We start from the raw sequence: 27,827 nt of genomic DNA, 5'->3' as shown, positions 1-27,827 counted from the left end.
AGTCGTATAGGGTTTGTGCTCAGACAATTAAGAAGAGTTACAGGATGACAGACACAAGAAGGAATTCAGTCCAAAAAGATAGTGGTCATTAAGAAATGTACGAACTCTTTCTCTAGAATTAATGTCTTTATGTAGCACTGGAATTTTTCCGTGGTAGATTTACCATCATTAATAATTGGTGTGTCATTTATGGCCCGAATCTAACAGTTTTATTTAATTTTATCTAGTAATTTTGGCTCATTTTCATTTCAAATAGGTGATTTCAATCAGATAAGCAATGTGCAGGACCCTCTGCATTTTTATGGGGGAAAAAACTCTTTCCAAATTTGGGTATTACGAATGCAGCAGATTTGTTTCCTTGGGCTTCTTTTGACTTTGTTGTATTGTTTTATTTATTTTACTTTTCAATTTCAGGGAATTCCAGGATTCACTGGTAATATTGGTTCACGTGGTTATCCTGGCAGGCAGGTGAGGTAACTATATTTAAACTCCTTTTTTGTTCGTCTTCATTAATATGTTGTACTGATTTTGAGAGTAAATGATAATTTACTCAAATGATAATTTATTTGTATTAAATAATGAATTACTCATAGCAAAATAATTTCAAAATCAAAATTGTAAACGTCCGTTAAAAATTTTACTGCCGAAGGATTTGCTTAAAATGGGAGTGGGGCTTTCAAACCTCTTTGATGTGACATACCTTCAAAATTAAAATGCCTAAGGGTCTAATAAAATCTTAAAACAGCCCTCCTGATGATTTTACAATACTGCCAGTGACTAAAATAGAGTAATGGTAAGAGTTAAGACTCTGCATAATAAACATCATTTTAAAACAACACAGTTACAAAACCTTGGGACACAGTTGGCAGTGCTACATATACCACTACTGAATAGTTTTATCTAAACCGAATTTAAGTCTATGTAATCTGTTTTGAAAATTCATTGTAATCATTTCATATTTATTTCCCTCTAATTTCTAATTTTCTCTAACTACTTTATGTAGACTAATAATAAATTTCCTTTCCTAGGCTTTCATTAATTGATTACTTACTCTTGAAATTATTCATTTAGCATACTAGAAAACTTCATTTATAATATACTTTTTTTTTTCAAGAATCAGGGAAATGAAAATCCCCCAAAAAATATATTGCTAACAAAATTTCATTTTTAGGCCTTTAAAAATACAGTGGAGGGTATTGCGTATTAGAGTCTTACTGCCAAGTAATGATTGTGTTACCTGAAAAATATAAAATATACTGTAAATACTCAATGACCTGATGTAAAAAAATGTGCTTATTATAAAAATTATTGGAATATGTTTTAGATGTTAATCAGACATGTTTTAAAAGAACAATTTTCCAATGAGAAATAACGAAAAATTATTGTTGTACCTGACAATGTGTGCTAATCTACTTTATTTTGATATCTAAAATATATTTGTGTATAGACTATATACAGTGCCTTTTTTGGTTCTGAAATTCTAAAATTCCTTGAATGTATGAGTCTTCATTTAGTATACAGAGTTTTGAATTTTGTACTTGTGAAAGTGATACCTCTTTATATTCCCTTTATATTAATCTATTTATCAACAATTCTTTAAAACGTGCTGCAGTACGATGATGTTGTCTTTTGTTCACACTAGGGTTCAGCTGGACCAGAAGGTAATCCAGGTCCTAAAGGTGTACGAGTAAGTAAGCATTTTTCCTCATTTTGTTGAGTATGCTTGCATAAAAGTAGAACAAAATATACAAAATACTTATCATTTTTATACTTTTGTAGGAACTTTAAATGTAATGAAAGTTTAGCCTGAAAAGAATTACACGTGTTTAATAGATATTTTCACTGTTAAGGCCACAGAAAGTAGTCTTATAGGAGTAGATTTTACATCATCCTTTGAGAGCTTCCTCATTTACATCACTTTGCTAGCTCCTGGAAAAATGTCTACTGTGTTAGAATATGCTCTATAAACATTAGTATTATTCATATGTAAATGTATATAGATATAGACCTAAGAAATCATGATGAAAAAATGAAGAGGCAATAAACATTCATATTAGATTAAGGTTGAGTTAATATTATGATACAAAAACTATCTGGAGAGGAGAAATATATGTAAAGAAGGAAATAAGTTTATCATATCAAGAACATACCTTTGTACTTCCAAACCATTGAAAGAGTTTTAGCTACTTTTAATCATTGGGGGTAAAAAGAAAAAAAAAATACTGTGATATGTTATATAGTGTGCCACAAATTAAAATCAAAACTAGTTACTAGTTCTAGAAAAATTAGTAAAAGTATACCAAAATTTTTGTTTTTAAAAAATCTCTATTTATAATGGTCAGTTATTTTCCAGAATCTACATCTGTGCCTTATATTATCTAAAATACCTTCTTAAAATAAGCAAAGCATAAAGTATTTAAACAGTATGTACTACAATGATGCTTTAAATTTTTTAAATTCTTAAACGTTTTCAAATACTTGCATATACATTTTCTTCTTTTACTTTGCCATTACTCCCGTAAACTGGGAGAACAGGTATATTGTCTCCAGTTTATAGATTAGAAAATAGTAAGCTAAGGAATTTATGCGATTTGGCAAAGTCATAGCTGGCTAAAACTAGAACCACGGTCTTCTCAGCTTTAGCTCTGTACTCTTTCCACTACCCCACGCTATCTCTACCCTTGCATTGAGTGACTATATTATGGGGAAAAGTAATGTGTTTTCTTATTACAAGGAGCTGCACCAAAAGCATATGTTGACTTGGATTTAGAAGCAAGAAGAGATTAGAGGTCAAGAACATGGGCTTTGGAGTTAGGCCGGCTTTTTTATTTTTATTTTTTTCTTAACCCCTCATTTACTAGCTTTGTGACTTTAGATATCATTCATCTCTTCTGTGCTTCATTTTTTTATCTTATTAAATAGTAGTAATGAAACTTACCTTTCAGGTAGTTATGAGAACTACCTGAGCTTAATTTTAATATTCTTAACACACAGTGCCTAGCACATAGCATGCTCTTGTTAGGCAGCTCATTATTATTGAACTTGGGAGTTTCTTTTGTGCATCAGCTAATAACTCCAAACTGTACTGTGCAGTTTTTTATTACTGTAATTTTTCATCTTGCTTCAGTGAGTCCTATAACTTTTCTATGTGTTCTTCTATAATTTTTGTACTATATTATACATCCTTTTTTTGTTGCTTTTTACCTCATTTGTATTGAAATTTAGTGTCTAGGTTGTAACCCTTTTTAAGTTGTATTTTTAGTTTTGATGACCATCTTCATAAAACCTATTTTTTTTAAATTATGTAATCTTTTTTATGATTGATTTAATTCTTTAATTTCTTTTGGGAGAGCAGGAGGAAACTTATCTAGGTTTCACATTCACAAAGGTTTTCAAATGTAGACTTTTGACATTAACTCCAAATGTGGTTAAAAAGACAAAAACCACAAAAACATACTGACAAGATTATAACATGTTTTTCATTTAATTTGTGTTCTGTTATTGGACTACATGCCACATGCTATGTATTATAAGTTAATATTTTTATAAATCATGTGATAAATTATCTTTTTACTTGTATTGTTATTTGACTGCATTTTTTGGTGTTAAGATAATTACTTTTTAAATTGTAAGTCTTTAAAACAGGCCATCAATTTGTAACAGACCCTCTTTTGGCATTTCTTTGTGTAATAAATAATATGCTAGGTGCCTCAAAAAAGATGTGTGGAGGGCTTCTCCTAACATTTTCGTGGTTCTGCTGGTGACAGAATTACTTCTAACTCAACATACAGCCTTCAGTCCAAAAAGCAAAATACATTATTTGCAGTCCATATGCATTATTTGTATTTTTTATGTTCTTTGTTTCATTACACACTAACCTCTAGTTTAGTGGTGGTGTTTTGAGAATGACCATAACAGCCCTGTGTCCTGTCTTTGGTGGGTGCTCCTGACATTTTATTTTAGCATAATAATGATCAAGAAACCTTTATGAAACACCTATGTAATTATTCACAGTATTGTTCCCTTTAAAATATTTTCTTGTAAAATGTTATGCTTTGCACCCTGTATAGAATTTGTTGAATAGAGGTCTGACTTTTCATCTTCTTGGTACTCAATTGATTATTTAGTTCACTGATAAATGTATACCAGTTAGGGCATCTGTGTCTTTATTTATAAGCAAAACTCCAGTTCAGTTGTATCTATTAAAACAAGTTAACTGTTTTTAAACTTGAAGCCATCTGTAGCTGACGATTTTGAACATACATGCAACAGCTTGTCATCATAACCTTAAATGTTTGGTATTAGAAATATTTTGATGCCTTATTTTAAAATAAACCTTCCTTATCCTCTAGATGCTTGGCTTTCAAGCAAATAAATTATAGGTGTTTCACTTATTAAAGTTAAGTAGACGGAAACTAGTTCTTTCTCATTATTCCCTTTGTTTTTTGCACGTTCATACAATCTGTAGAACATAGGGAATTTTAAAGGTGTTTTTCCTTGTCAGACAAAACTACCGTTCCTTCAATGGCAACACCAAAGTAGCTTTCACCCTCAGGAACTAAATCCCTCACAAGGTTCTTATTTAAGGCAACTTAGAAATGATTCCTGAGACATTTACTTAAAAAGAAAATTGTGGTACAATATGAATAACATAAAATCTGCCATATAAAGTGTACAGTTTAGTGGTAGTTCAGGCTACTATAACAAAAATACCATAGACCGGATGGCTTGAACAATAAATATTTATATCTCACAATTCTGGAGTCTGGGAAGTCCAAGATCAAGGTCCTGGGAGATCCGGTGTCTGGTGAAGGCCCACTTCATGGCTTGTAGACAGCCATCTTCTCACTGTATCCTCATATGGCCAAGAAAGTAATCATCTCTCTCAAATAAGCATCATCTCTCTCAATTACTTCTTATAAGCGCATTAATCCCATTCGTGAGGGCTCTACCCTCATGACCTAATCACCTTCCAAAGGCCCTACCTCCAAATACCATCATATTGGGGATTTGGCTTCAACATATGAATTTTGAGGGGACACAAATGTTCAGTTCATAGCAGGCAGCATTAAGTACATTCACATTGTTTGCAGCCATCACCATCATCCATCTCTAGCACCTTGTTTATCTTCCCAAACTGAAACTCCAAACCCATTAAACAATAATTCCCGTTCTCCCTCCACCCCCTAGCCCCTAGCAACCATTCTACTTTGTGTCTCTATGAATTTGACTACTCTATGTACTTCATTTATGTGGAATCATACATTACCTATCCTTTTGTGGCTAGCTTACTTCACGTAGCATGATTGTCTTCAAGGTTAATCCATATTGTAGCGTGTGCCAGAATTTCCGTCCTTTTTAAGGCTGAATAATATTTCATGGTATGAGTATACGCCGTTTTGTTTGCCTATTCATCTGTTGAGCATTGCTTCCACCTTTTGGCTATTGCGAATAATGCTGCTATACTGTACAAATGACATTTACTTTTTTAAAACCTGAATTCTCTCTTAATGTATATTATTATGGAAGAATTTCCTCTGAAAGATCACCCATTCTCTGATTCAAATAAGTAGCCTTTTCTTTGGAATTTAGTCAAAATGGCCTCCTGCATCTCTCTTCCAAATATTTTTGTATTTCGGCTTTTCTTTGTATCCATAAAAGTCATTCTTTTTCTCCCATCTCCATTTTAACCTCTTTATCTGGTTCAGTGATATTTTTTGTTTTCTTCTCAGAGCTCTAGTCTACCCTTCAATCTGATTCACCTTCCAATCTCGTGTCTCTCTATGAGCTTTCTATGAGTCTCACATTTCCAGTTCCCTGCCAAGATAATTACATTTGAATGTCTCATCATCACCACAAACTCAAAATGACTATAAAACCTCATCCTCTTTCTACCACACTCAGCTTTCCTATTTGTTTTCTATATTTATGTCAGTCCAGCTATAAACCTTAGTATCATTTTTACCTTAATACTTAGAGACATATAAAAAGACCTGTTGACCTACTGTAATCCTAGTGGATTTTATAAACTGCAAATTTGGTTATATCAACACTATGCCTAAATTTTTAATGGCTCACAGTACAAATTCCAAACTTACATCATTATATATAAGAGTTTATGATGTGGCCACTGCTACCCTTTCCAACACTCCCCCCACCCTTGCCTACAAATCACATAGAACTAGCTACAGTTCTATGAAAATTCAATGTCATTTCATTGCTGTTTGATTGGTTGAATGATTTATTGAGGGCACATTACTAGACCCGCCTGGAATGCCTTCAAGACTCAGCTTAAATGTCGCTTCCTTTGTAAAGCTTTCCTAAATTTTCCCTCAAGTTAAAATTGGTCATTCTGCCTCCAAAGTTCCCATTGCATATAGTATTTATCACATTGCGTGTCACATAATCATGTCACAATTTTCATGTGATATAATTACTTGTTGTATGATCCTATTTCTTAATAAACTATGAATTTCTTGAGAGAACAGATTTTTGTATTCATCTTTATAATCCCTATTCCTGGAACACAACAGGCACTAAAGTAACATTTTCTGAATCTATGATCCAGACTCATATTACTTCAAATTTGGACCATTGAAAGAGCCTTTGTAATAGGTTTTCCTACATTCAGTGTTTCTTGCCTCAGATGTATTCTGTATCCTGTCAACAAATTAATATTTTAGAAAAACAACGACATCAGGGCACAACCACACTTCCACAGCGTCAATAGCTTCCAGTTGTCTAAAATATAAAGTCTGAAAATCTTCACCTGAAATTTAAGGCTATCCTTAATCTGATCTCCAAACTACTGTACATTTTATCTTTTAAATTGATGAAACAGATTATTATTTGCCACAGGTGAGATATAACTAAAATATGTTAGGATAAAATACCTTGCATTGTTATTTATATGTACTCTTGTTTCTCAGGCCAATTGGAATCTTCATGATGGCACAATCGGTCTTTGCTCTTATCCAAAGCATCTTACACATAAAATGCTATCAGTTACCATTTACAAACACTCCCTGAATTCTCTCTAATATATCTCTGCTTACTGTAATTGTTCAGCTTGGAGTGTTCTTTCTCCGTCCTTTGCTTATCAAGATTTTTACCTACTTAGTAAGCCTATCTCAAATGCCAGTCTCTCTCTCTCTCTTTTTTGTACACCTGAAACAAAACAAAACAAAACAAAAAAAGCCAATCTCTTTTGAAACCTTCTTTGATTGCCTTTATCTCCTGCCACATTAGAATGAATCTCTTCCTCCTCCGTACTTCTTACAGTCTTTTGAGGCTTCCATACTTCTTGTAATCTTTTGATACCTCCATTCCACCTTACAATTTAGTTAAATACATATGTATATTTTCTTCCCACTATAAAATTCAATGAAGAAAAAGATTTGGTCTTGTTGATGTTTATTAGCCACCATGTCTTAAGTGAGCTTCTCTACTAGTTTTCTTTAACAAAAAGATTAATCTGTAACTTCTGGAAGAAAAGCCATAAGGTGAGGGGAAGTTAGCCATACTGGTAAATTGTATAATTTTATATTACTATGAAAAAAAGTATCTGTATTTGGAATTACTTACAGGGTGACTATTCAAATGAAATAATATAGAATGATTTGTTTACTTTAAGGGTTTCATTGGTTCTCCTGGCGAAGCAGGACAACTAGGACCTGAAGGAGAAAGAGTAAGTCCATTTTCTTTAAATGTCATTTCTAAAGTTACATACTTATGATAATGTACAACGGGGGTCATAAACTCAGATATCAGGTGGGTAATCTTACCGAGTGAAGCAAACCAGCTTTAAGAAAATCACCTATCAGAAATACATAATTAGATTATCTCATGTTTTTGCCAAATTTTGTTTTGAGAAAGTAAGGTAATACAAATATATATATAGCTATTTTAAATTCAATTTGAAAAACAAAATGCAATATTAAAATATCCAATTATGAAAATTTTATTTTGTAATTCGTCGATCTTTAATTTGAATATAAACTCTTGACAGGGCTTGTATTGTAAAATGTAATGTACACTAAATAATTCAGCCTCAGAAGATATATTTTTTGTTTAGTAATGGAAGATGGATGTTCATAAATGTATGTACTTGTGTATAAAGATAGAATCTTTGTAAAATGGTTTGTTATAGTTAAAAAAATTAAGATATGTACAGAAGTCTAGCATTTTAACTTCATCATACCTAGTTTTAGGTGCCATTGCAGTTCAGTGATTTTATTTTTATTTTTTGCATACCTTCATTTACATTGTAAATATTAATTGAAAACAGTAGAATTAAACAATGTGATTAATAATATATTATCATAAGGCTTGAAAACAGAGAATCATATTCAGAATTTAGCATTTAATTCTATTATAGGAATGCTGTCCAAGTGGAAGTTTTCATTTCTGAACACTGATTTTTGCAAGTGAAAGTAAACCAGATTATTCTTTGTTAGATGAATTTTTCAAATATATGGTTTTTCAAATAAGTGAATTAAATCACATTTTCTGTAATTACTTGTGAATGCCCTTCTAGAGGAGAAATATTCAGAGTTTAAATATGCTGTAATGACAGTTAAAATGACCAATCTTCTTTGGTGAGATAAGGTGAAAATTTTCTCTTGGTGAACATTTGTTTCACTTGCAAAAAATATCTTCAGCATGATCCCATTAAATAACAAACAAATAGATTAGCTGTATTCTGTAAAGATGCATAAAATCCTAATGAAATGAGTCCAATGGTGAGCAATTGGAGAGTCCCAGAAACTCTTTTATGATAGAGACATTAGATGAGTATTTGTCAAACACTGTTGAGTTGAAAGTGGATGGATTACTTTACCCAATGATATCTTCTAACTTATCTATATGTACTATAAATCCCAAGCTACATGGTTCTGATAGATTTCCTACTTTCTAAGTCTTTGAAGTGATTATAAGTCTCAAAGTGATTATATCAGTTTGGATGATTCTTTGGACTGCAACTAACAGAAAATCCCAACTCAAAGTGGCTTAAAAATGAGGAAGTTTTAATAATGGTGAAAATAATAACAGCAAATTATTTACTGAATGGTTGTATCCTATATGCAAGGCATTATAGAAATACTTTATATTAATTAACTCCTTTAATATTCACCCAGTGAGAAAGGTACTATTATGATTCTCACTATAGATGAAGAAAATGAGGCACACAGAGAGGAACACTTGTTTAAGACTATATACAAGTAATAGGAGCAGAGCCAGGATTTCAACATAGAGTCTGGCTCCAAAGTCTGAGTGCCTAAGTACTATGCCTTATTGCTTCTTACATGACCCGAAAATCATAGCTTCGGTGGGATCCAGGGACAGTATGATCTTGAACCCAGTGATATCACCATCCTTCTCTCTGCTTGGCTTTGCCTAATGTTGGCTTTATCCCAATGCTGGTTTCCCATATGATTGTAAGATTGCCAGTGCAAGGGCTCAATGTGCCTTTGTCTATGGTGAGTCAGGGAGACAGAGACAGAAGGAAGGTAAGTGGGTATGGAAAAAAAGACCTTCCTGTTTGTCTGGTTGTGCCAACTTTGGTTGTGTGCTTACCTCTGGACGAATAACTATCACCAGAGGTATGTCAAGATCCCATTTGGAATCCAGATGGGATAGATTCCTGAGTAAAATCAGGATTCTGTTACGAAGAAAAGTGTCCACTTCAGTTAAATTAACATATTGAAACTTTTTGGAATATCACACCAATTTAAAGAACATTTTTTTTTCTCTCTTTAGTGTACTTTATTAAGTGATATTTGAGGGAAAAGATCTCATTCACTTGTTCAACAAATACTTACTTTTGACTTTTCTATATTCTAGGGTGTTCCTGGGATTCGTGGAAAGAAGGGTATTAAGGGAAGACAGGTAATTCTATTCTTGTTTCCTGAGGCTCAGTTTAGAACAATATAATCTAATTATGTGCATTATTTCTCACCTGTTAAAATATGAATGTAGTTGCTGTTGTTGTCCACTGTCCATCTGATTCAACAGAGTTTACTTTTTGCCACTTGAACAGTCTATCAAATAATACCTGAGAATGTAAAGGAAAATTTAGATTTAAAAACAAAAACTAAAAATGTAACACTTCCAACCCATTTAATGAACCAGTGAAAGAGAACTTTATCCCCATGACAAGGGGCTAACATGTTCAGAAAATACACAAACAATTTAAAACAACATGGACAGCAGTATTCACCCTCATATTTCAGAGGTTTTTTAAATGCCTGCTTCGGATGTTAGATGCTATAACTTCTTGTATTTTCAAATTTAAAAAATAATCAATGACAGTGAATTTTGCCAGTTAATATAATAATTTCAGAGATGGGCGGAACTTTTGACATCATCCAATACCCCATTATTTAACAAATGAGAAAACTGTGGTCCAGGGAAGCATCCACAGGTTATCCTGGCTGACTTGGGACAGCTAATTAGCCACCTGCTTTTTGCTTGTGCTATTTTTACTACTTGTGCTATTTTAATAGCTTGTGCTGTTATTCAAAGATATTTATTAGGATAAGACATTCTGTGCTACACTGTGTTCTCTAGTCTACAAGGAAGAAAATTGCTTTTCGTAACAGCTCTTCTAAAATTTTGGTGTATATAAATAGAATCTTCATGATAATGCTAAAGGATTACAAATCTCACTAGAATATTCATATCCTCTTAAAGCATTTTATACTTCGAGCTTAACGGTATTTCTTGAAGGTAGATTAGAATAGGAATTGATATCACCATTATATGGGTGAGGAGAATAAGGTCCAGCAATGTTAACACGTTGCGTACGGATCATGAGAATCTTCACGAGGGATTTAAACCCCGCCGTACGCAACGTGTTAAAAGACTTTCTCAGAATCACATAGTTAAAAGTGGTAAAATCAAGAATTGTGCCCAGCTCCTCTGAATATACTCGTAAATCCAGCATCCTTTTCCTTACTTTTTAGATATTTCTGTTATCTGTCTTCTACTCTCACTGCTTAGAAGAACATGATTTATTTTTTCATGACATTTGGAAAATATGTGATAAATTTATTTTAAACTTTTACTTTAAAGATTTTAATGTTTTCAGATTAAACTGACCAAACTGTCAAGAAATACAAAAAAGCCAAACAATGTTTTCTTACATTGACATTCAGCTTTAAAGCTAATCTTACAGCAATTACAACAGGAACTTACCATCACCATTACCATCATCACCACTTTTTATTCTCAAGCACTCTGCTAAATATTTTGTATGCCATCTCATTTAATTACAGTCTGTTACACTTCAAAATGTTAGTATGTTATGTATTTGCATTTTAGCCCTCATACACATACCCCAACAGCAATAACCTCTCTATTATATGTCAAATATCTAATGTAAATATGCAGATATAGGCTATCTCAAAATTGATAGTGTGTGGTTTATCTTCTTTATTCCTGTCTTCTCCATTCTGTGTTATTTTTTATTCCATCCTCCGCTTTTCAAAGTACGCTATCAGTAAAAGACTGAATTATTGTATTTTGCCAGGTATAATGCGCTCTCGTGTATAAAGTGCACCCAGTTTTTGGCCCAATCCTTCAGGGAAAAAAAATCTTTCATTTCAATTTTTTAATTCAAATGTTTATATGTTTACATTTAGGTACTTGTTTTTTGTATTATAAAGGAATTTTAGCATTTATTTTTTAACATATTATGGTACAACAAATTTTATGTAACAAATAATTGCAAAACACAAAAACAGATACAAGGTACAAGAAATTTTATGTACCGATAACAAACTTACGATATTTACACATCATAGAAGGCCAAGAACTCTTCGTTGTTCATTGTTGCAAGTGCCTCGTAAGTTCAACAAAACCAATTATCTCTATTCTGGTGTATTATTTTGCATATGGATATCATTATTGATTACTAGAGTACACTTTTAACTCATAAGCATAAATAAAAGAATTAAAAACATTTATATAGATATGGAATTAGTACTAGCCATGTATAATGCACATCCTTATTTTTCCCACGAATTTGGGGAAAAAAGTGCGCATTATACATGGCAAAATGCGGTAAGTTTACATGCCACTATATAAATTACTTCCAATGCTTAAAGTGTTACCTTATCCAGTAGTGATTATATTTTAAGCATAGTTTAAGACAAAATAAGTAATCTGCAATGCTGGAATTTTAGGCATTATTTTTTCAAAGCCCCTGTGATATATCATTTAAGTAGCTACCAACTTTATTTATTAATATGGTTTGTCTTATACAAATATTAACTTTATCTTGGCAACGTATAGGTATATCTAGTTTCCTACTCCATAATGAACTATAAAGTTGTCCATGGAAATTTATAGTTAATTTCTGGTTTCTTACTCTTGGGAATTATAAAATTATTCAACAGATACTGGATTCAAAAGGAGAGTTCAAGAAAAGTGTGGAAAAGTAGTGAATGAAATGATTACTTGGTTCTTTGTTTGACTGTACTCTTCTTAATATTTTTATTTTTCAATTACAGTTGACATAACAATATTATATTAGTTTCATCTGTACAACATCATGATTAGACATTTATATAGCTTATGAAGTGATCACCCTGATAAATCTCAGACGCATCTGACACCATACATAGTTATTATTAGGTTGTTGCAAACGTAGTTGCAGTTTAAAAGGTTAATGATTGCAAAAACCACAATTACTTTTGTACCAAACTAATACAATATTATTGACTATATTCCTTATGCTATACCCTACATCCCTATGACTATTTTGTAACTACCAATTTTTACTTCTTAATCCCTTCCCCTTTTTCATTCATTTCCCCAACTCCCCTTCATCTGGCAACGATCAAAATGTTCTCTGTAACTGAGTCTGTTTCTGTGTTGTTTATTCATTTATATTGTTCTTTAGATTCCCCACTTAAGTGAAATCATATGGCATTTGTCTTTCTCTGTCTGAGTTACTCCACTCAGCACAGTACCTTCTAAGTCTATCCATGTTGTTGCAGATGGCAAGATTTCATTCTCTTTTATGGTTGAGTAATATTCTATTGTATATATATACCACCTCTTCTTTATCCATTCATCCATTTGTGGACACCCAGGTTGCCTCCATATCTTGGATATTATAAATAATGCTGCATTGAACATATGGATGCACATGTCCCTTCGAAGTAGTGTTTGGACAAATACCCAGAAAGGAGATGACTGGGCCCTTCCTTGTCTCTTGTTATGGCCTTTGTTTTAATGTCTGTTTTGTCTGGTATAAGCATTGCTACCCCAGCGTTTTTTGTTTTTTACAAAATATCTTTTTTCATCTCTTCACTTTCAGTCTGTGTGTATCTTTTGATCTGAAGTGAGTCTCTTGTAGGCAGAATATGTAAAGGTCCTGTTCTCTTATTCATTCAGCCACCCTGTGTCTTTTGATTGGAGCATTTTATCTGTTTACATTGAGAATAATTATTGATAAATACATAGTTACTGCCATTTTATTATTCATATTTTTATCCCCCCCCCCCTTTTTATTTTCATCTTGAAGTCCCTCTTAGATTCATCATTCCTGGTTTGGTGGTGATGAACTCCTTTAGCTTTTTCTTGTCTGGGAATCTCTTTATCTGTCTTCTGATTTTAAATGGTAGCCTTGCCGGGTAGAATACTCTGGTTGTAGGTCCCTGCTTTTCATCACTTTGAATATTTCATGCCAATCCCTTGCCTTTCTCTTGTTACTTTCAGGATTCTCTCTCTGTCTTTAACCTCTGGCATGTTAATTATGATGTCCTGGTGTGGCCTCTTTGGGATCATCTTGTTTGGGACTCTCTGCATTTCCTGGGCTTGTGTATTTCCTTTGCCAGGTTAGGGAAGTTTTTTGTCACTGTTTCTTCAACTAGTTTTTCAATTCCTTGCTCTCTCTCTTCTCCTGGTACCCCTACGTTGTGAATGTTGGTGCGCTTGATGTTGTTCCAGAGGCCCCTTAAACTATCCTCATTTTTTTGGATTGTTTTTTATTTTTGCTGTTTGGATTGGGTGTTTTCTGCTACCTTCTCTTCCAAACTGCTGATTCAAATCTCTGCTTCATCTAAAATACTGTTGGTTCCTTATAATGTATTCTTTATATTAGTTATTGTGTTTTTTATTTCTGACTGGTTCTTTTTTGTGTTTTCTATCTCGGTTTTTATGTTTCTCATCTCTTTGTTGAAGTTCTCACTGAGATATTGAGATATTATCACCAGTTTTGAATTCTGCATCTAGTAAATTGCTTGTCTCTATTTTGTTTAGTTCTTCTTCTGGAGGTTTGTTATGTTCTTTCATTTCATTTTAAATTTTTTTTGTCTCCCCATTTTGGCCGTCTTCCTGTGTTTGTTTCTATGTATTAGGTAGAGCCACTCTGTCTCCCAGTCTTAGAGTGGTCTTATATAGCAGGTGTCCTATGAGGCCCAGTGGTGCAGTCTCCCTGTCACCTAAGCCAGGTGCTGCAAGAGTGTTCTTTTTGTGGGTTGTGTTTGCCCTCCTTTTGTAGTTGAGCCTTGTTTGTTGTTTGTACATCAGTGGAAGGGGTTGAACTTCAGGCTAATTGGTTGTGAGGATTGGCCGTGACTACAGTGGAGGAGCTGCTATGCAGGGACTGACCCTATGGAGCAGGATTTGCTTTAGAGGGGCTCTGGTACCTGCTCATTCTGCCCTTTGGGTGTGTTGTCTGTGGAGGTGGCCTGGTGTGCTCAAGCACAGTCCAAAGCTGGCCACTGGGCATGCCAGCCCTGGGAACTCCAGGGGGTGGCCTTGCTGAAGGCCAAGTTTAGCTTCCACCTGTGCCCTGCCGGGGGCCACCTGGCCTGAACCACGAAATGATCCACAAATGTCTTCCTTCTGCACTGGGCTTGGAGGTACCTGGGAAAGGTCAAGCTGCAAACCGAGACCGGCTGCCACTAGTGGCTGGCTGGGGGCTGCCTAGCAAGTGGTAAAGGGCACATCGAGGGAAGATGCTGTTTATTTAGGGTTTGTGAACCTTTGAGAGAATTTGAGGAAGTCTGAAACATGAGCCAAGACAGGCCCGCTGTACAGCAAAGCCACTGGAAGCAGCTTGGGTGGACCCACAAGTTTGGTTGGGCAGGATCTCAGGGAATCAGCCGAGTTGGGGGTGGGGAAGGAATTGTATTAGCCAGGTTGATGGAGTCTCAGATATGGCGGCTGCCTGTGTCTGCACATGGGGGATGGGGGGCTCAACAAAGAAACAATGGCTTCTGCCAGCACTTCTGTTGGGGAGAAAGCTGCTCCTTAAGCCCTCAGTTTGAAGGCAGATAATTTAGTTCCACCCTGTATGTACCTGGTGCCTTTCATGCTGCTGCCTCTGCTCTGGAGCCCAGAGCGAGCACGTTTGCCAGTGAGCAAGTCTGTGTGTGTGCTCTTTAAAAGGAACACCTCAGACCCCAGCTGCTCTCCGTGTCACTCAGCCACGATCTCCATTGGTTTACACAGCAAGAAGTTCTGGGAACTTCTCTTCCATGTACTGGAACCTTTGGCTGGGACACTAGTTGTGGGGCTGGGACCTCTCACTCCTCAGGGGGTACCTCTACAATTTAGATATCCCTCCCGAGTTTTAATTGCCACACGCTGGTGTGGGACCAGCCTGTTCTGCATCTCCGTGCCTCCTACCCATCTCGTTGGGGCTTCTTCTGTATGTCTTCAGTTATAGATCTGAATTTGTGTGCTGCTGTAATATGTCTTATGTACTATATGTACATATGTACATATGAAAAAACTTTTTCTTGTTTTTACCACACAATGACCTGGCCATGTTTATGAGGAAATTGCGGTACTTTGAGTAAGATCCAGTTACAACCACAAGGCAAATTATGCCAAAGCTGACCTGACAGATTCTTCCAGAATATTATCTTATGTGTAAATGCTCCCCTATGCTCTGTTTAAGTAAAATCATCTTCCGATAACTTTGACATAAGTAAGGGCAAACATAATGCATGGGATGTTATGTAACATGGGATACTTGTATTTCAATTTAGGCGATTAAAATTCCTTGAGAAGAATGGTCACTTATTAATGTTTAAATAACAGTAAAAGGAAAACATCTGGTGATATTTCCAGTCTGTTTCATGTGGAAAATATTAGGTGTATGGAATACAAGTATGACCATTTTATCTTGGTAATTTATTAAATTATGTATACTGTTTATTGTTATATGTGAAATAGATATTTAAATATAGAGGCAGAGCTAAAGGATTTCAGGCCACCATAAAGAAGATGACAGAAACCTGAACATCTGAAAGAATGTGACAGAATCCTAGAAATGCTGAAATCTGAAAGTACCTATGTCTAAGAAACTTTTGGCTGTGCATATGTCAAAGACTGTTACTTCCAATTTTCTGCCATTTTCAAAGCTATTTAGAAGTGTGGGTTGATGCTTCATTAGAGTACTGCTATATGGATCCTATGTTATTTCATTTATATTATATTATTAGAAGATGTATGTTATTACTATTATCACTCCCCTTTAATTAACTTAGTCTTCCTGTGTTTTAAATGAGCTTGTTTCCTCAAATTTTAGGTAGATAGAAGTACTCAGCCTTATGAACATAGAATAGTATGATTCAGTTATAAATAATTATTGTAACATGTAATTTGTAGAACAACAATAACTCTTTTTATTAACTTTGTAAATAAACTTAGATTTTTACACTTAGATTTTACACTTAGATTTTTAAATTCTCTGAAATTAAGGCCAGAAACTGGTAAAAAACAAACAAACAAACCAAAAAAAAACAAACAAAAATAATTTCATTTTCTGAATTATGTGGTCTGAAACACTCTGACAGTGAAAATAAGAATCATAGAAAACTTCAAAATCCATGTTCAGGTCTTTCTAAATATTAATCAAGATGAGCTTCTTTGGACTACTTAGTTGGTTTCTATTCTGTGTACTGAAGCTCTGTATTTGATATGAATCATTTTCAAAAATATTAAAATATCTATCTGTCTGTCTATCTATCTATAGAGAGAGATTGTATCGTTTATACATATAGCACAGGAACATAGAGGACTGGTAAAATTTCTGTCCATAACTGTTCAACGAGTTAGTAACATTGCTAAGCTTAGGTTTTGAAAGATGTTGCTGTAAATCGTATGCTCATAGATGGCCAAATGATCACTTATTTTTCTGAGTAAACACTAAGCATGGAATTAAGTTGTTGTGAGCCAACTTCCTTAGTGATGTCTGTATTTTTTTAAATAAAATTATATGTTTAGCAGTAAGAGCTATCTTCCCCTAGAGAGTATAAATATTACATGAATGCTATTGAAAATGGACACATTTAAAAATAACATACTATTTTGGTTATTCAAGAGATATTTATTATTTAGCCTCATTTTTAAATTTAATATTTGTGTTAAAAGTTATTTCACTTTAAATTTTACTTCCCCAAAAACTCTTTTTTTCCCCAAAATAAAACATTGTGCTTGCTTATTCAGTATGTAGAGATTGAATTGATGGCATTGAAGAGTTCTTTTTTCTTTGTATTATAAGCTATTTTTTATTTCAAAATCTTAGTATCAGGTACTTACTAATCACAGCAATCATTTTTAAAGACCTCATGTAATCAGTTATATATTAGTTATTATTTGTGTAGTTATGCTTTTGGGAATTAAGATATAGTTCTTACCTCTTTCTTTCTCTCCTTCACTCCCTACAAGTCATAAATGGATCAAAGTCCTTATTGTCAGTTACTATTAGAGGACAGCCATGGGGGCTCTGGGTGCCGTCAATAAAACCAGCCTTTGAAAATGGGAAGCCCCAGAGGCTATTAATTCATTATTTTTGCTACCTTTGGTTATTAGAGTTTATCTCAAGTTCTTTCTCTAATGATATCAGATTTAAAAAAAAAACAAAAAACAGTAGTTGACAATCTTTATCGGTCAGAACTCTTGTAAACAGCATGTTCTATTTTACATGTTTTAGTGTCTTTATTTGAGAAGCTTCTTGGAACATATCTGATGTGCGTCAGAATCTTTAAAATCATGAAAACATCCACTGATTTATATGAGAAAAGAAGAGTACTGTTTATAAAAAATGCGGAAAGCAGAGAGAGGAGATTTGTATGTATTGTTAACTTCAGATTTTACATGTATTACATAATTCCAAGTAGCTTCCTTTTTAATGCAAAGTTTCCAAACCTCATTCTGTAGTGCCACAGTCAGAAAATTCTATACTGGTTTTAAAAAATAAGCGTTTTAGAGAGCGCCCAGATTGATCTAATCAATAGTCTCTTGTACTAAGTTGGCTGTGCATATTTATATGGCTCCACAGACCTAAATTACTTATGTCATAACTGACTTGCTGGGATTGAAGATAAACATGAAGTTGGATATTGGGATTTACTCTCAACATGTAGAAACTGTTGTCAAAATACAGAGGTTTTCTAAGGTTTTCAGACTTGATAGGACTACATTAGTTAAAAATCATGTTACATTTAAAGTTTGACAAAGAGAAAACATGTACTAAATTTTCTTCCTATGATAATCAAAATATCAGTCTTAGAATGATGACAAAATAATACCCTCAGGGCGTTGTAACAACCGGACTTCAGAGATGTTTTCTTTTCTGAATATAAAAAGGAGGCCTCTTCTTTTCTTGTACATCTTTCTGTTACAAGAGTCTATTTAAAGTAAACTGTATTTTGGCTTCTAACTCCAGGGTTAAAATTTCAGAATATAAAATCCTTTTGTTGGACAACTGTTATTAGTTTCTATCCTAAGCTCAAGACTATTTAAAATACATATTGCACAGTAGTATTTCATATATATATATATATATATATATATATATATATATATATATACACATTTTTGTGGAAAATTTGGAGACAATGTTTTCTGTGTCCTAGGAAAAGTTTGCAGTTTATCCGTTCATAAAGAAACTACTGCTGTTAATAGAGCATTATGAAAAATTGTCATTAATTTTTAAATTATTCTGCCTTTTTCAGGAAAAATGTATTTTCTGGATCCTATTTTACTGGGTATAGTCTGTAGTAACTATATTTGGTTAACTATATCTGGACAAGGTGTATGGAAGGGTGCAGGACTTTGAATTAAATGTGCTTTCAGGGTCGGGATAGGTACAGAGAAGAGGGATATCAATGAATTACAGTTGATAATTTGGAGGAAGTCTAGGCAGAGCTAGTTTTCATAGAGACATGACAGCAACAGGTGGAAATTCAGCCAGGCAGTTATTTTCAGGCAAATAACATAAGGGAAAACTCAGTCTTATAGGTTATCAAAATCAGGAATGTGAGTGCAAATATGGCAGTGAGGTTTGGCTTGGGTTCAAGGACTGTACACTTTGTGTGGAAAACGGCAAGAATAAGGTGGGGCCCTTATATTTGAGGTATTGAACATGATGTTGTGTACCAAAGCTGATTCTTGGACAAAAGAATAAGGGGGATTCCAATTCCCAGAAGTGGAGTACAAAGTTGTAACCAGTCTTTAAGAACAAGGCAGGGATTTGGATCTGACACCTGAGGCTGAAATCATAGATAGGCTGACTGGATACTTAGTCTCTAAGACTTGAGCTAAAACTCCTTAAATTCCTACCTAAGTTTAAAATTAGGCCCAACTATCAAGACCTGGTTGGCCCTTGAAGTGCGGGTCAAATTGTCCTGTGAGAAAAGAAGACAGAGACTGGATCATCACAGAGTACTTCACATTCTAGACTTTTCCTACAGTAATTGTGCTTCACTTTTGAAAGATTTTTAAATATCAGGATTTCTTGGTAATGTGTATTCTTGTTTAGAAGGTGTAGAATTAACTTCTAGGTTTTATTTTAGTGTTTTGAATTCTAGACAAGTTAGTGTGATTGTCTTTTCATTGCTTAGTCTTGGAAAAAGTTGAATTTCTGTTTGTATTGGTGATGCTTATTTAGTGTATATGTTTTTTATAAAATTTATTTATCCCTACTTTAGAATGAACGTGTTGTTTCTTAGTCTTTGTTCTTTACAAAGACCCGAATATGTTCATAGTTAACTGTAGTCTTTAACAGAAAATATTTGCATTGCTTTGATTTTTTAAAATTGTAGAAATGTAGTCATTAGTATTTTATGGTTATTATGGCCCTCATATTTCTGTAATTATTTTACATGCATTATTTTTTCAAATTTCTATGCAGAACTAGGAAAAAATCCTCTTACTAGACTCCCTAAGCAATGACTTCCTCACTGTTTCAAAATATTTAGCTATACTGCCAAGTATGTTATCTATGTATGGTCTAAAATATTAACACCACATATGTGCGTATATTCAGGCATACCAAGTCTAGAATACGTCTTTTGTTGTTAGTGTTCGATAACTATCATGTTTGATAATAGTACCATCATTAGACCCAGGCAAGAGAGACTCTTGATCTGGACTCTGCACTTTTGAGGGCACTGGACATCACAAACAAATAAAATTAATATATTTTAAAAATCACAAGTGCCCCTGCCACTCAGTGTACAGCACTTAGCGTTAGACTGTAATCCTAGACGTCCACTCTTGTTACTATGTATTAGTTATCTACTGCTGTGTAAGAAAATAAGTTAGTGGTTTAAAACATATATCTATATATACCTACATATATAGATATGTTTTATATAAGTTTATATATGTTTTATATAAGTTTATATATAAATGTGTGTGTGTGTGTGTGTGTGTATATATATATATATATATATATATATATATATATATAAACTTTTCATAGTTTCTATGAGTTGGGAAGATGAGAGTGGCTTACTTGGGTGGGTCTACCTTAGGGTTTCCCATAGGTTGCAGTTGAGATTTGGGGCAGGACTAAAGTCATCTGAAGGCTTGACTGGGGCCGGAGGCTCTGCTTTTAAGACAGCTCACTTACTGTTTGGCCACCTTGGTGCTAGTTGATGAGAGGCCTCAATTCCTCCCCATGGGGAACTCTCCACACAACAACTAGAGTGTCTTCACAGCATGGCTAGTGGCTTTCACCAGAGTAAGTGGTCCATGAAAGCAAGGTGGAAGGTGTAGTGCCTTTTATGACCTAGGCTTAGAAGTCACATACTGATTCTGTTGGTCACATAGGCCAGTCATGATTCAAAATGGGAGGGGACTGCACAAGGGCATTAATACCAGGGAGTGAGAATCATGGGGGTCCATCTTTGAGGTTGGCTACTATAGTTTAATAATGTTCAAGCCTCAGAGAAATTCATTTCCACATCTCTTGCCTATAACCTCATGTCTGAATGCCATGAAGTTTTATAGATTTTACCACTGCCATCATGAGAGATAAAATCTGCTCAAGATTGTGGTGAGGATTTGAGCAAGCAGTAGAAGCACTTAGGTAAGGGGAAAGATGACTTAATTAACCCATGTAATTCTCCTTTCAGCATAATGCAATAGCCTCTGATATAAAGAAGTATTATTTCTTGGTAATGCAAAGCTTTTATTTTCTTGCTTCTCTTTGTGTTTTGATTTATTTGTGATGGTTTCAGAGGTAGTAGAACTAGTGCGATATTTGGAGCAGTTGCATCCAGGCATATTCATAGTACACTTTTTCCAATTCATATAACACTTAAAATTGCGTTTCATAGCTATAGACATAAAATTCATGAAGCATGACAAAAGTTTTTTACATTGGAAACTACATGGATATAAAATGCTAGAATGATGGTTTCTAAATATTGATATTTAGATTAAATTTAAAACAAATGTCAAATGAATATAAACATTTTAGTTTAAACAATATTGATTTTCATTAATTATAATTTGCAATAAAAATAAGTAGTAAAAATATTCAAGAAATGATTTACTTAGATTTAAAAAATCTAGAGACACTGTGAGTAATCTTATATTGAGCATTACCACATATTAAAATTTGCAAGTAGGACTTCATACTTTCTCTATTTAATGACGATTTAATTACTGATTTTATTAGTTTTTTATTTATTGCTGCATAACAAGTACCACAAACTTAGTGACTTAAAACAACACCCATGTATTATCTCACAGTTTCCATGGGTCAGTTCAGGTACTACTTATCTGACACTTCTGCTAAGGGTCATAAGGCTGCAATCAGAGTGTCAGCTGGCTGTATTATCATCTGGAGGCTTGACTGAGGAGGAGTTCACTTGCAAGCCCATTCAGGTTGTGAGAATAATTCATTTCCTTGAGTTTGTAGGAAGGTCATAGAACTGAGGACTCTGCCTTTTTGCTGGCTCTTGGCTATAGTCCCCCTTCAGTTCCCATGGACTGTCCACAATTCCTAGAGGTCACCCTGCCATGTGGGTGCTTATTTCATCAAGCTCACAAGGGAAGTCACTAGCTCCAGGCTGCTAAGATGAAGCCTTATTTAGTGTAACATAATCACGTCTGTACCACCCCATCACCTTTGCTATATCCTGTTTGTTAGGAGAAGCAAATCATAGTCTCACCCACACTCAAAGGAAGGGTGTCTTACAAATTCATGAACACCAGAAGGAGGGAATCATTAGGGGTCACCTCAGAGTCTGTCCACTATGCTGATCAAACAGTGGAAATGAGCAAGAAAATTATTCACACCTTCAAGTGATCTAATGAAACCCCTGATGTGTCACATTCTTTATAAAATAAAATTTAGTAACTGGTCAAAACAATGAAAACGTGTAAAGAGGATTATGCACAATACAGAAGCAACAGTACGGCTCTGGCATGCCCATTAAAAGATGATTATTATATTCATCAAATTGGCAAATCAGGCAAGAAAGGCAGAAATTCAAGCTATCCATTGGATGGTAATCCTGGGAAATGGCCATTTCATCCTTTGGCAATGTTGAGGATATTTCTAGGAGAGCACATTTTTATTTCAATTAATGGTTATAATTTTCCAGCAGGTAAATATGAGAGAAAATTTAGTATTGTATTTTGTAACAAATTATTTCAAATGGAGAAAGAAATTGTAGAAATTCTAACTTAACTTTTGTATTCTAACTTAAAAGGCAAAGTGTTTTGTCACCATTGTTACATATTTCACAACCAATCTTTAAGATAATTTTTTTATAATGAAGATGTATGGCTGCAAACATTAAGGTCCATTATTAAAGGAATACAGAACCTCCCTTACAGTAAAACACAAAACCATCATGCAGTTACCAGAATTGCAATAACAACTGAATAAACAGTGAACAAGCAATGACAAATTCAACAATATAAAACATTGGCTTGATGTTCTTTAAAAGAAAATATATGTCCAAAACATAGCCAAATATAATGATGCTTTTTGTGGCGTTGACTATACTATGTTTCATAAAACAAGAAAATATGTCTAAATTTAGCAGAAATTATTTCAAAAATTGATGACAATGGTCAACATGTAAGAAAGATTAAAAATAATAAAACAAATGATCTCTATCTAGAATAAAGAATTAAAAATGAAATGAAATGTTCAATGGGTAGTAAAGTGAGAAGAGAAATAGTAAACTTTTAAAAATATTATTACTCAGTTTAACCAGATTGTTTCAGGACAAAGTAGAGTTGAACAACTAATAGGTATTAGACATATTGTTGAACTAACAGAAGAACAAGAAGTTGAAATTAGTAAATATTTCATTGTTTTTATGCTGGTTATAGAAAGCACAGATTTCCTGATGAGCAGAGATCTAATCACAGTTCTCTCTCCTTTCCCTCCTCCTGCTCCTAGCTGGGAGAAACCTTGCGTTTTGGGGAAGCTGAACTGGGGGGCAGCTCCTCCAACTGGATGAGGATAAGCAATCCTGAATGATTCCCCAAGGTTGTTTTTAGCAGTCAGGCTCCTTGTTCAGGCTGATTGTTTCTTAATTTTTTAAGAAGAACTTCACTGAGATATAATTCACATATCATAAAATTCACCCCTTTAATGTGTACAATTCATTCGCTATTAGTATGTTCAAAGTTGTGCAGCTATCGCACTATCTAATTTTTGAACATTTTCATCCCCTCAGAAAGAAACCCTGTGCCCATCCATTAGCAGTCAGCCTTCAATTCTCCCCCATTCTGTGCATCAGCCTCAGACCACTAGTAATCTGCTTTCTGTCTCTCTGGCTTTGCCTGTCCTGGACATTTCACATAAATGGAATTATGTGGTATATCCTCCATTCTTTATTCTATTCACTGAAGTTTCTGGAAAACCTACTCTGATCTATCTAAAACTCAATCATGTCTTATGTTTCAGATTTATGACAGTATTTTTCCTCTACTTTTTCCATTACCTGTGCATCAGAAATACTTTCAAATATCCGTATTAGCTCATACTGAATAGGCTGATGTATTGCAGATTTGTGAGCTTGTTGACAACAAAATTTGACTTCCAAGGACAATGAAAGCAAAATGCCTGCTTGAACTTCAGCTGACTTTAAAGGGAGTATGGCTGCAATATGTTTGACTACACAGATGTTTTTCGTATTCTCTGATTGTAGAGTAAGAGAAACTGCTTTGAGTTAACTATGTCTCAGAAACATTATACACTTTCCATTGTTAAACCATCTCTTAAACTTAGCCCATTCATGTTTGTGCTAGTGAGCCACTGATTTTTGTCAATCTGTTAAACATATAATATTTAATACTGGCTTGTCTAAATAGACTATAAGAATCTAATAATGTAGTTTTATTTTTGTTAATCTTATAAATTTCTAAAAATGAAAATTATTGAACTGTTGACAATACTAAGTCTTATAAATCATTTTGTAAAGTAGCCTTCTAAATCCAGTGGTAAATTTTTAGAGAAAAAAAACTTTAGTATATGAAATAAGAGTAACTGAGTAACTGCATTATTTTACAGTAGAATTTATAATGAGAAAGTATCGCTTTACTATTCTTCATAGTTGTACAATGTAGAATTCTCAATGGACATTTGGGAAGCTTAATCTTCAGTGGCACCCCATTTTATGTTTATAGTATGTATGTGCATTATGCTTTTCCAAAAAAAATTGCATCTAAGTGATTTTTTTACATTGTCTCATCTCTTGTAATGACGAGTTAAAATATTCACTATAGCATGGTAGAAAGAGCATTGACTGCAATCAGACCGCCTCCACTGAAATCTCAGTCCCACCCGTCACTAGTGGGTACAAGTGACTTAACCTATTTGTGCTTTAATTTCCTCAACTGCAAAGTGAAAATATTGGTTCTCATTGATTTAACCTTTGTGAATGTGAAATGACATAGTGTATAGCTAATAATATGTATAAAAACCCATAGCATATGGTAAGTGTGCTAAACACATGCTGAGTAATATAAGCCATTTCATTCTCTGTGGTGTGGGTATAGGAACAGCATGAAAGAGCAGACATAACTAATGGATTGGTCAGCCAGAAATCTTGGTTTTGTTTCTTTTCATTCAGTGATTCCTTATATAATGATGAACAATTTTCTACATTCTCCAACTTTGCTTTCTGTATACATTATGTGGCATGTAAAATAATTTTTATAAAATATAGAAATATTATACTTAACAAAATCAGTGAAGTGTTATGCAAAACAAATACATGTTTGTTTTTGTTGCACTACCATTTAGGGATTAGACAATAAATATATCTTATTACTAAATTTCTTATCAGAAATCAAAGCAAAAATGAATTCTTTATCTATTTTGGCTTTAATAGCATTTCTTTCTCTTTCCCTGGGCCAGGGGTTTCCAGGTGACTTTGGAGAGAGAGGGCCCGCCGGTCCTGATGGAAGTCCTGTGAGTAAATTGTGATGGTCCAGTCTTGCAATCTAACATCACTCAAACTCCATTGCAACTGTACTTGCCATCCTCATTACCACTTGAATAAGCACCAGACAGCTTCGATACCACTGTGCACGTTCCAATTTGTAATTTTGCAACACTGGAAATAAGCCAAAAATGTTTAACGAATAATCTCCATCTTGAGAGACAATCTTTAAAATTAATTATGTTGACCATGTTAAATGCAACTACTTAAGTAAAAATATTAGAAATACATGATCACAAGACTGACTTGTACATTTTAGGTCAGTCTTGAATGTACAAGCCTTTCGTGTACATAAAGGTACTAACAAGCCTCATGTAAACATTGTGCATTTGTGATTGCTTTCTGGGACTTCAATGTGTCATTGATTAATCTTTTGAGTATTTTGTAGAGAAGTCTTTTCCTTTGAAATTGTTCAGATTAGGGAGTCAGCACTCTAAAATTAGTTTAATTATATTAGCAAAGAATGATGATGGATTCTTGTGTTTTGACATGAGGTAGTAATACCTTCACTTTTTGCCCTCAAAAAAGCATCTAATAGCTATCCCCCAATTTATGCCATGCACACTTTTTTTCCCATAACATTTTAAGGTGAATTAGAATCAACCACAAAATCTTTGTAGCCTAAATTAGGAATAGTTCCTATATTTAGACTTATGTCAATTATTAGCATTTATAATTAAACGAAGTGTTTGAAACTAGTTTCTTTTTTATTTCTTTTTACAAATTAAAAATATATTAGCTTATTTAGAAAATTTAGCCAAAGTTTTATTTGTTATAATGATGTCATACGTAGAATCTTTACCATCTTTTTCTTGCCCATGATTCTGGGGAGCTTCCCATTTCAAGCATAATAAAGTAAGCATTATTTACTTTTTTCTTTAATACCATTTATGTACAGTCATGCGCCACTTAAAGACAATGATATGTTCTGAGATACACATCATTAGGCAATTTCGTTGTGAGAACATCACAGAGTATACTTACTCAAACTTAGGTGGTACAGCCCACCACACACGTATGGCATGCCACTTTTGTATGTGTGGTCCATTGTTGACTGAAACATCGTTATGCAGCGTGTGACTTCACTTACATACGTAGTGTGAAGCCATGTTATTTAATATTTTGTCAGGTAAATTACATAAAGTTTGTTAGGCTGGAAGTCCTATAATATTTAAAACTTTTCCTTTTGAAATCTACTTATTTAAAATATAATGCTTCTTGAAGAGCGTTTTAAGTCTTTAAAATCTTTAAAATGTAAGACATAGAGAAATCTATATCCTAGGCTAAGTGTAGTCCTAGCATCCAAAAGCATGGAGCCAGGGCACTTTTGAAGATTATAAAATTGCCACTAGAGATTTGTACTTCTTAGAAGGACGCATACGAGTAGGGAAGTCTTAGAAGTTAGCTGTAGAAGAAGTTCAAATTTCACCAATTTTTTTCCCCAAGAAATGTTTGTCTTCATCTTTAGAAAATACACTTAAGTAGTTTGGAATCCTATTTAACCAGTTTTGCACATTTCTTTTACTTAGGGACTTATAGGTAGCATTGGTCCTCCTGGATTTCCTGGTCTTAGAGTGAGTATCAAATATCATCACGCTTATAAAATATTCTTGTGTATTTATATTTGTTGGATATGTTTCAAAAACTTTAGAAAAATGAGAAGTTTTAGTGTCATTGTTGGACATGAACCTTGCTCGTGTGTATTTTCCTACCAGATATGCAAATTAAACCAATAGTATGATTCAAAAAAATAATTATACTTCATGATAAGCTAAAATAGATTTCTACGGATTTATGAATACCCCTGTAAATACATGTCTATCTCATTAAAGATTACTTAATCAAAAACCAATTTCTTCAAAAGTAGAAGACATAAAACAGCCACTTCTTTCCTTTAAGATAGTCTTTCTAACTGTCTAGTCTGAAGAGACACAGATAGGCCAAAAATAAAGTACATGGTAACTGCAGACTTTATTTATGGAATAAAGTTGAATAAATGGTTAGGAAAACCATTCGGAACAAAAGATAGGAGCTGGACTTCACCAATGCAATTGAATATTTTAATACCTAATTTATTTATTATATTAAAAATATAAGTGATTA

At 33.8% G+C, this 27,827-nt stretch overlaps 1 protein-coding gene across 11 annotated transcripts in view; it reads left to right on the top strand.

Annotated features, from left to right (window-relative positions):
* The window catches only part of COL24A1 (collagen type XXIV alpha 1 chain), a 310,376-nt gene that overhangs the window by 65,707 nt on the left and 216,842 nt on the right, over positions 1–27,827 (top strand). For all 11 annotated transcript variants that reach the window (XM_088791263.1, XM_088791262.1, XM_074335082.2 and 8 more), the window contains 6 exons: positions 415–468; positions 1,643–1,687; positions 7,634–7,687; positions 9,844–9,888; positions 25,640–25,693; positions 27,254–27,298. In XM_088791263.1, coding sequence (XP_088647389.1) covers positions 415–468; positions 1,643–1,687; positions 7,634–7,687; positions 9,844–9,888; positions 25,640–25,693; positions 27,254–27,298 — 297 coding nt within the window. The remainder of the gene's footprint in view (positions 1–414; positions 469–1,642; positions 1,688–7,633; positions 7,688–9,843; positions 9,889–25,639; positions 25,694–27,253; positions 27,299–27,827) is intronic.

The sequence above is a fragment of the Rhinolophus sinicus genome, chromosome 14 (assembly GCF_057876585.1).
Source record: "Rhinolophus sinicus isolate RSI-liver-muscle chromosome 14, RSI-T2T, whole genome shotgun sequence".
Lineage (NCBI taxonomy): Eukaryota > Metazoa > Chordata > Mammalia > Chiroptera > Rhinolophidae > Rhinolophus > Rhinolophus sinicus.
This window is presented reverse-complemented; position numbering and strand designations above follow the sequence as displayed.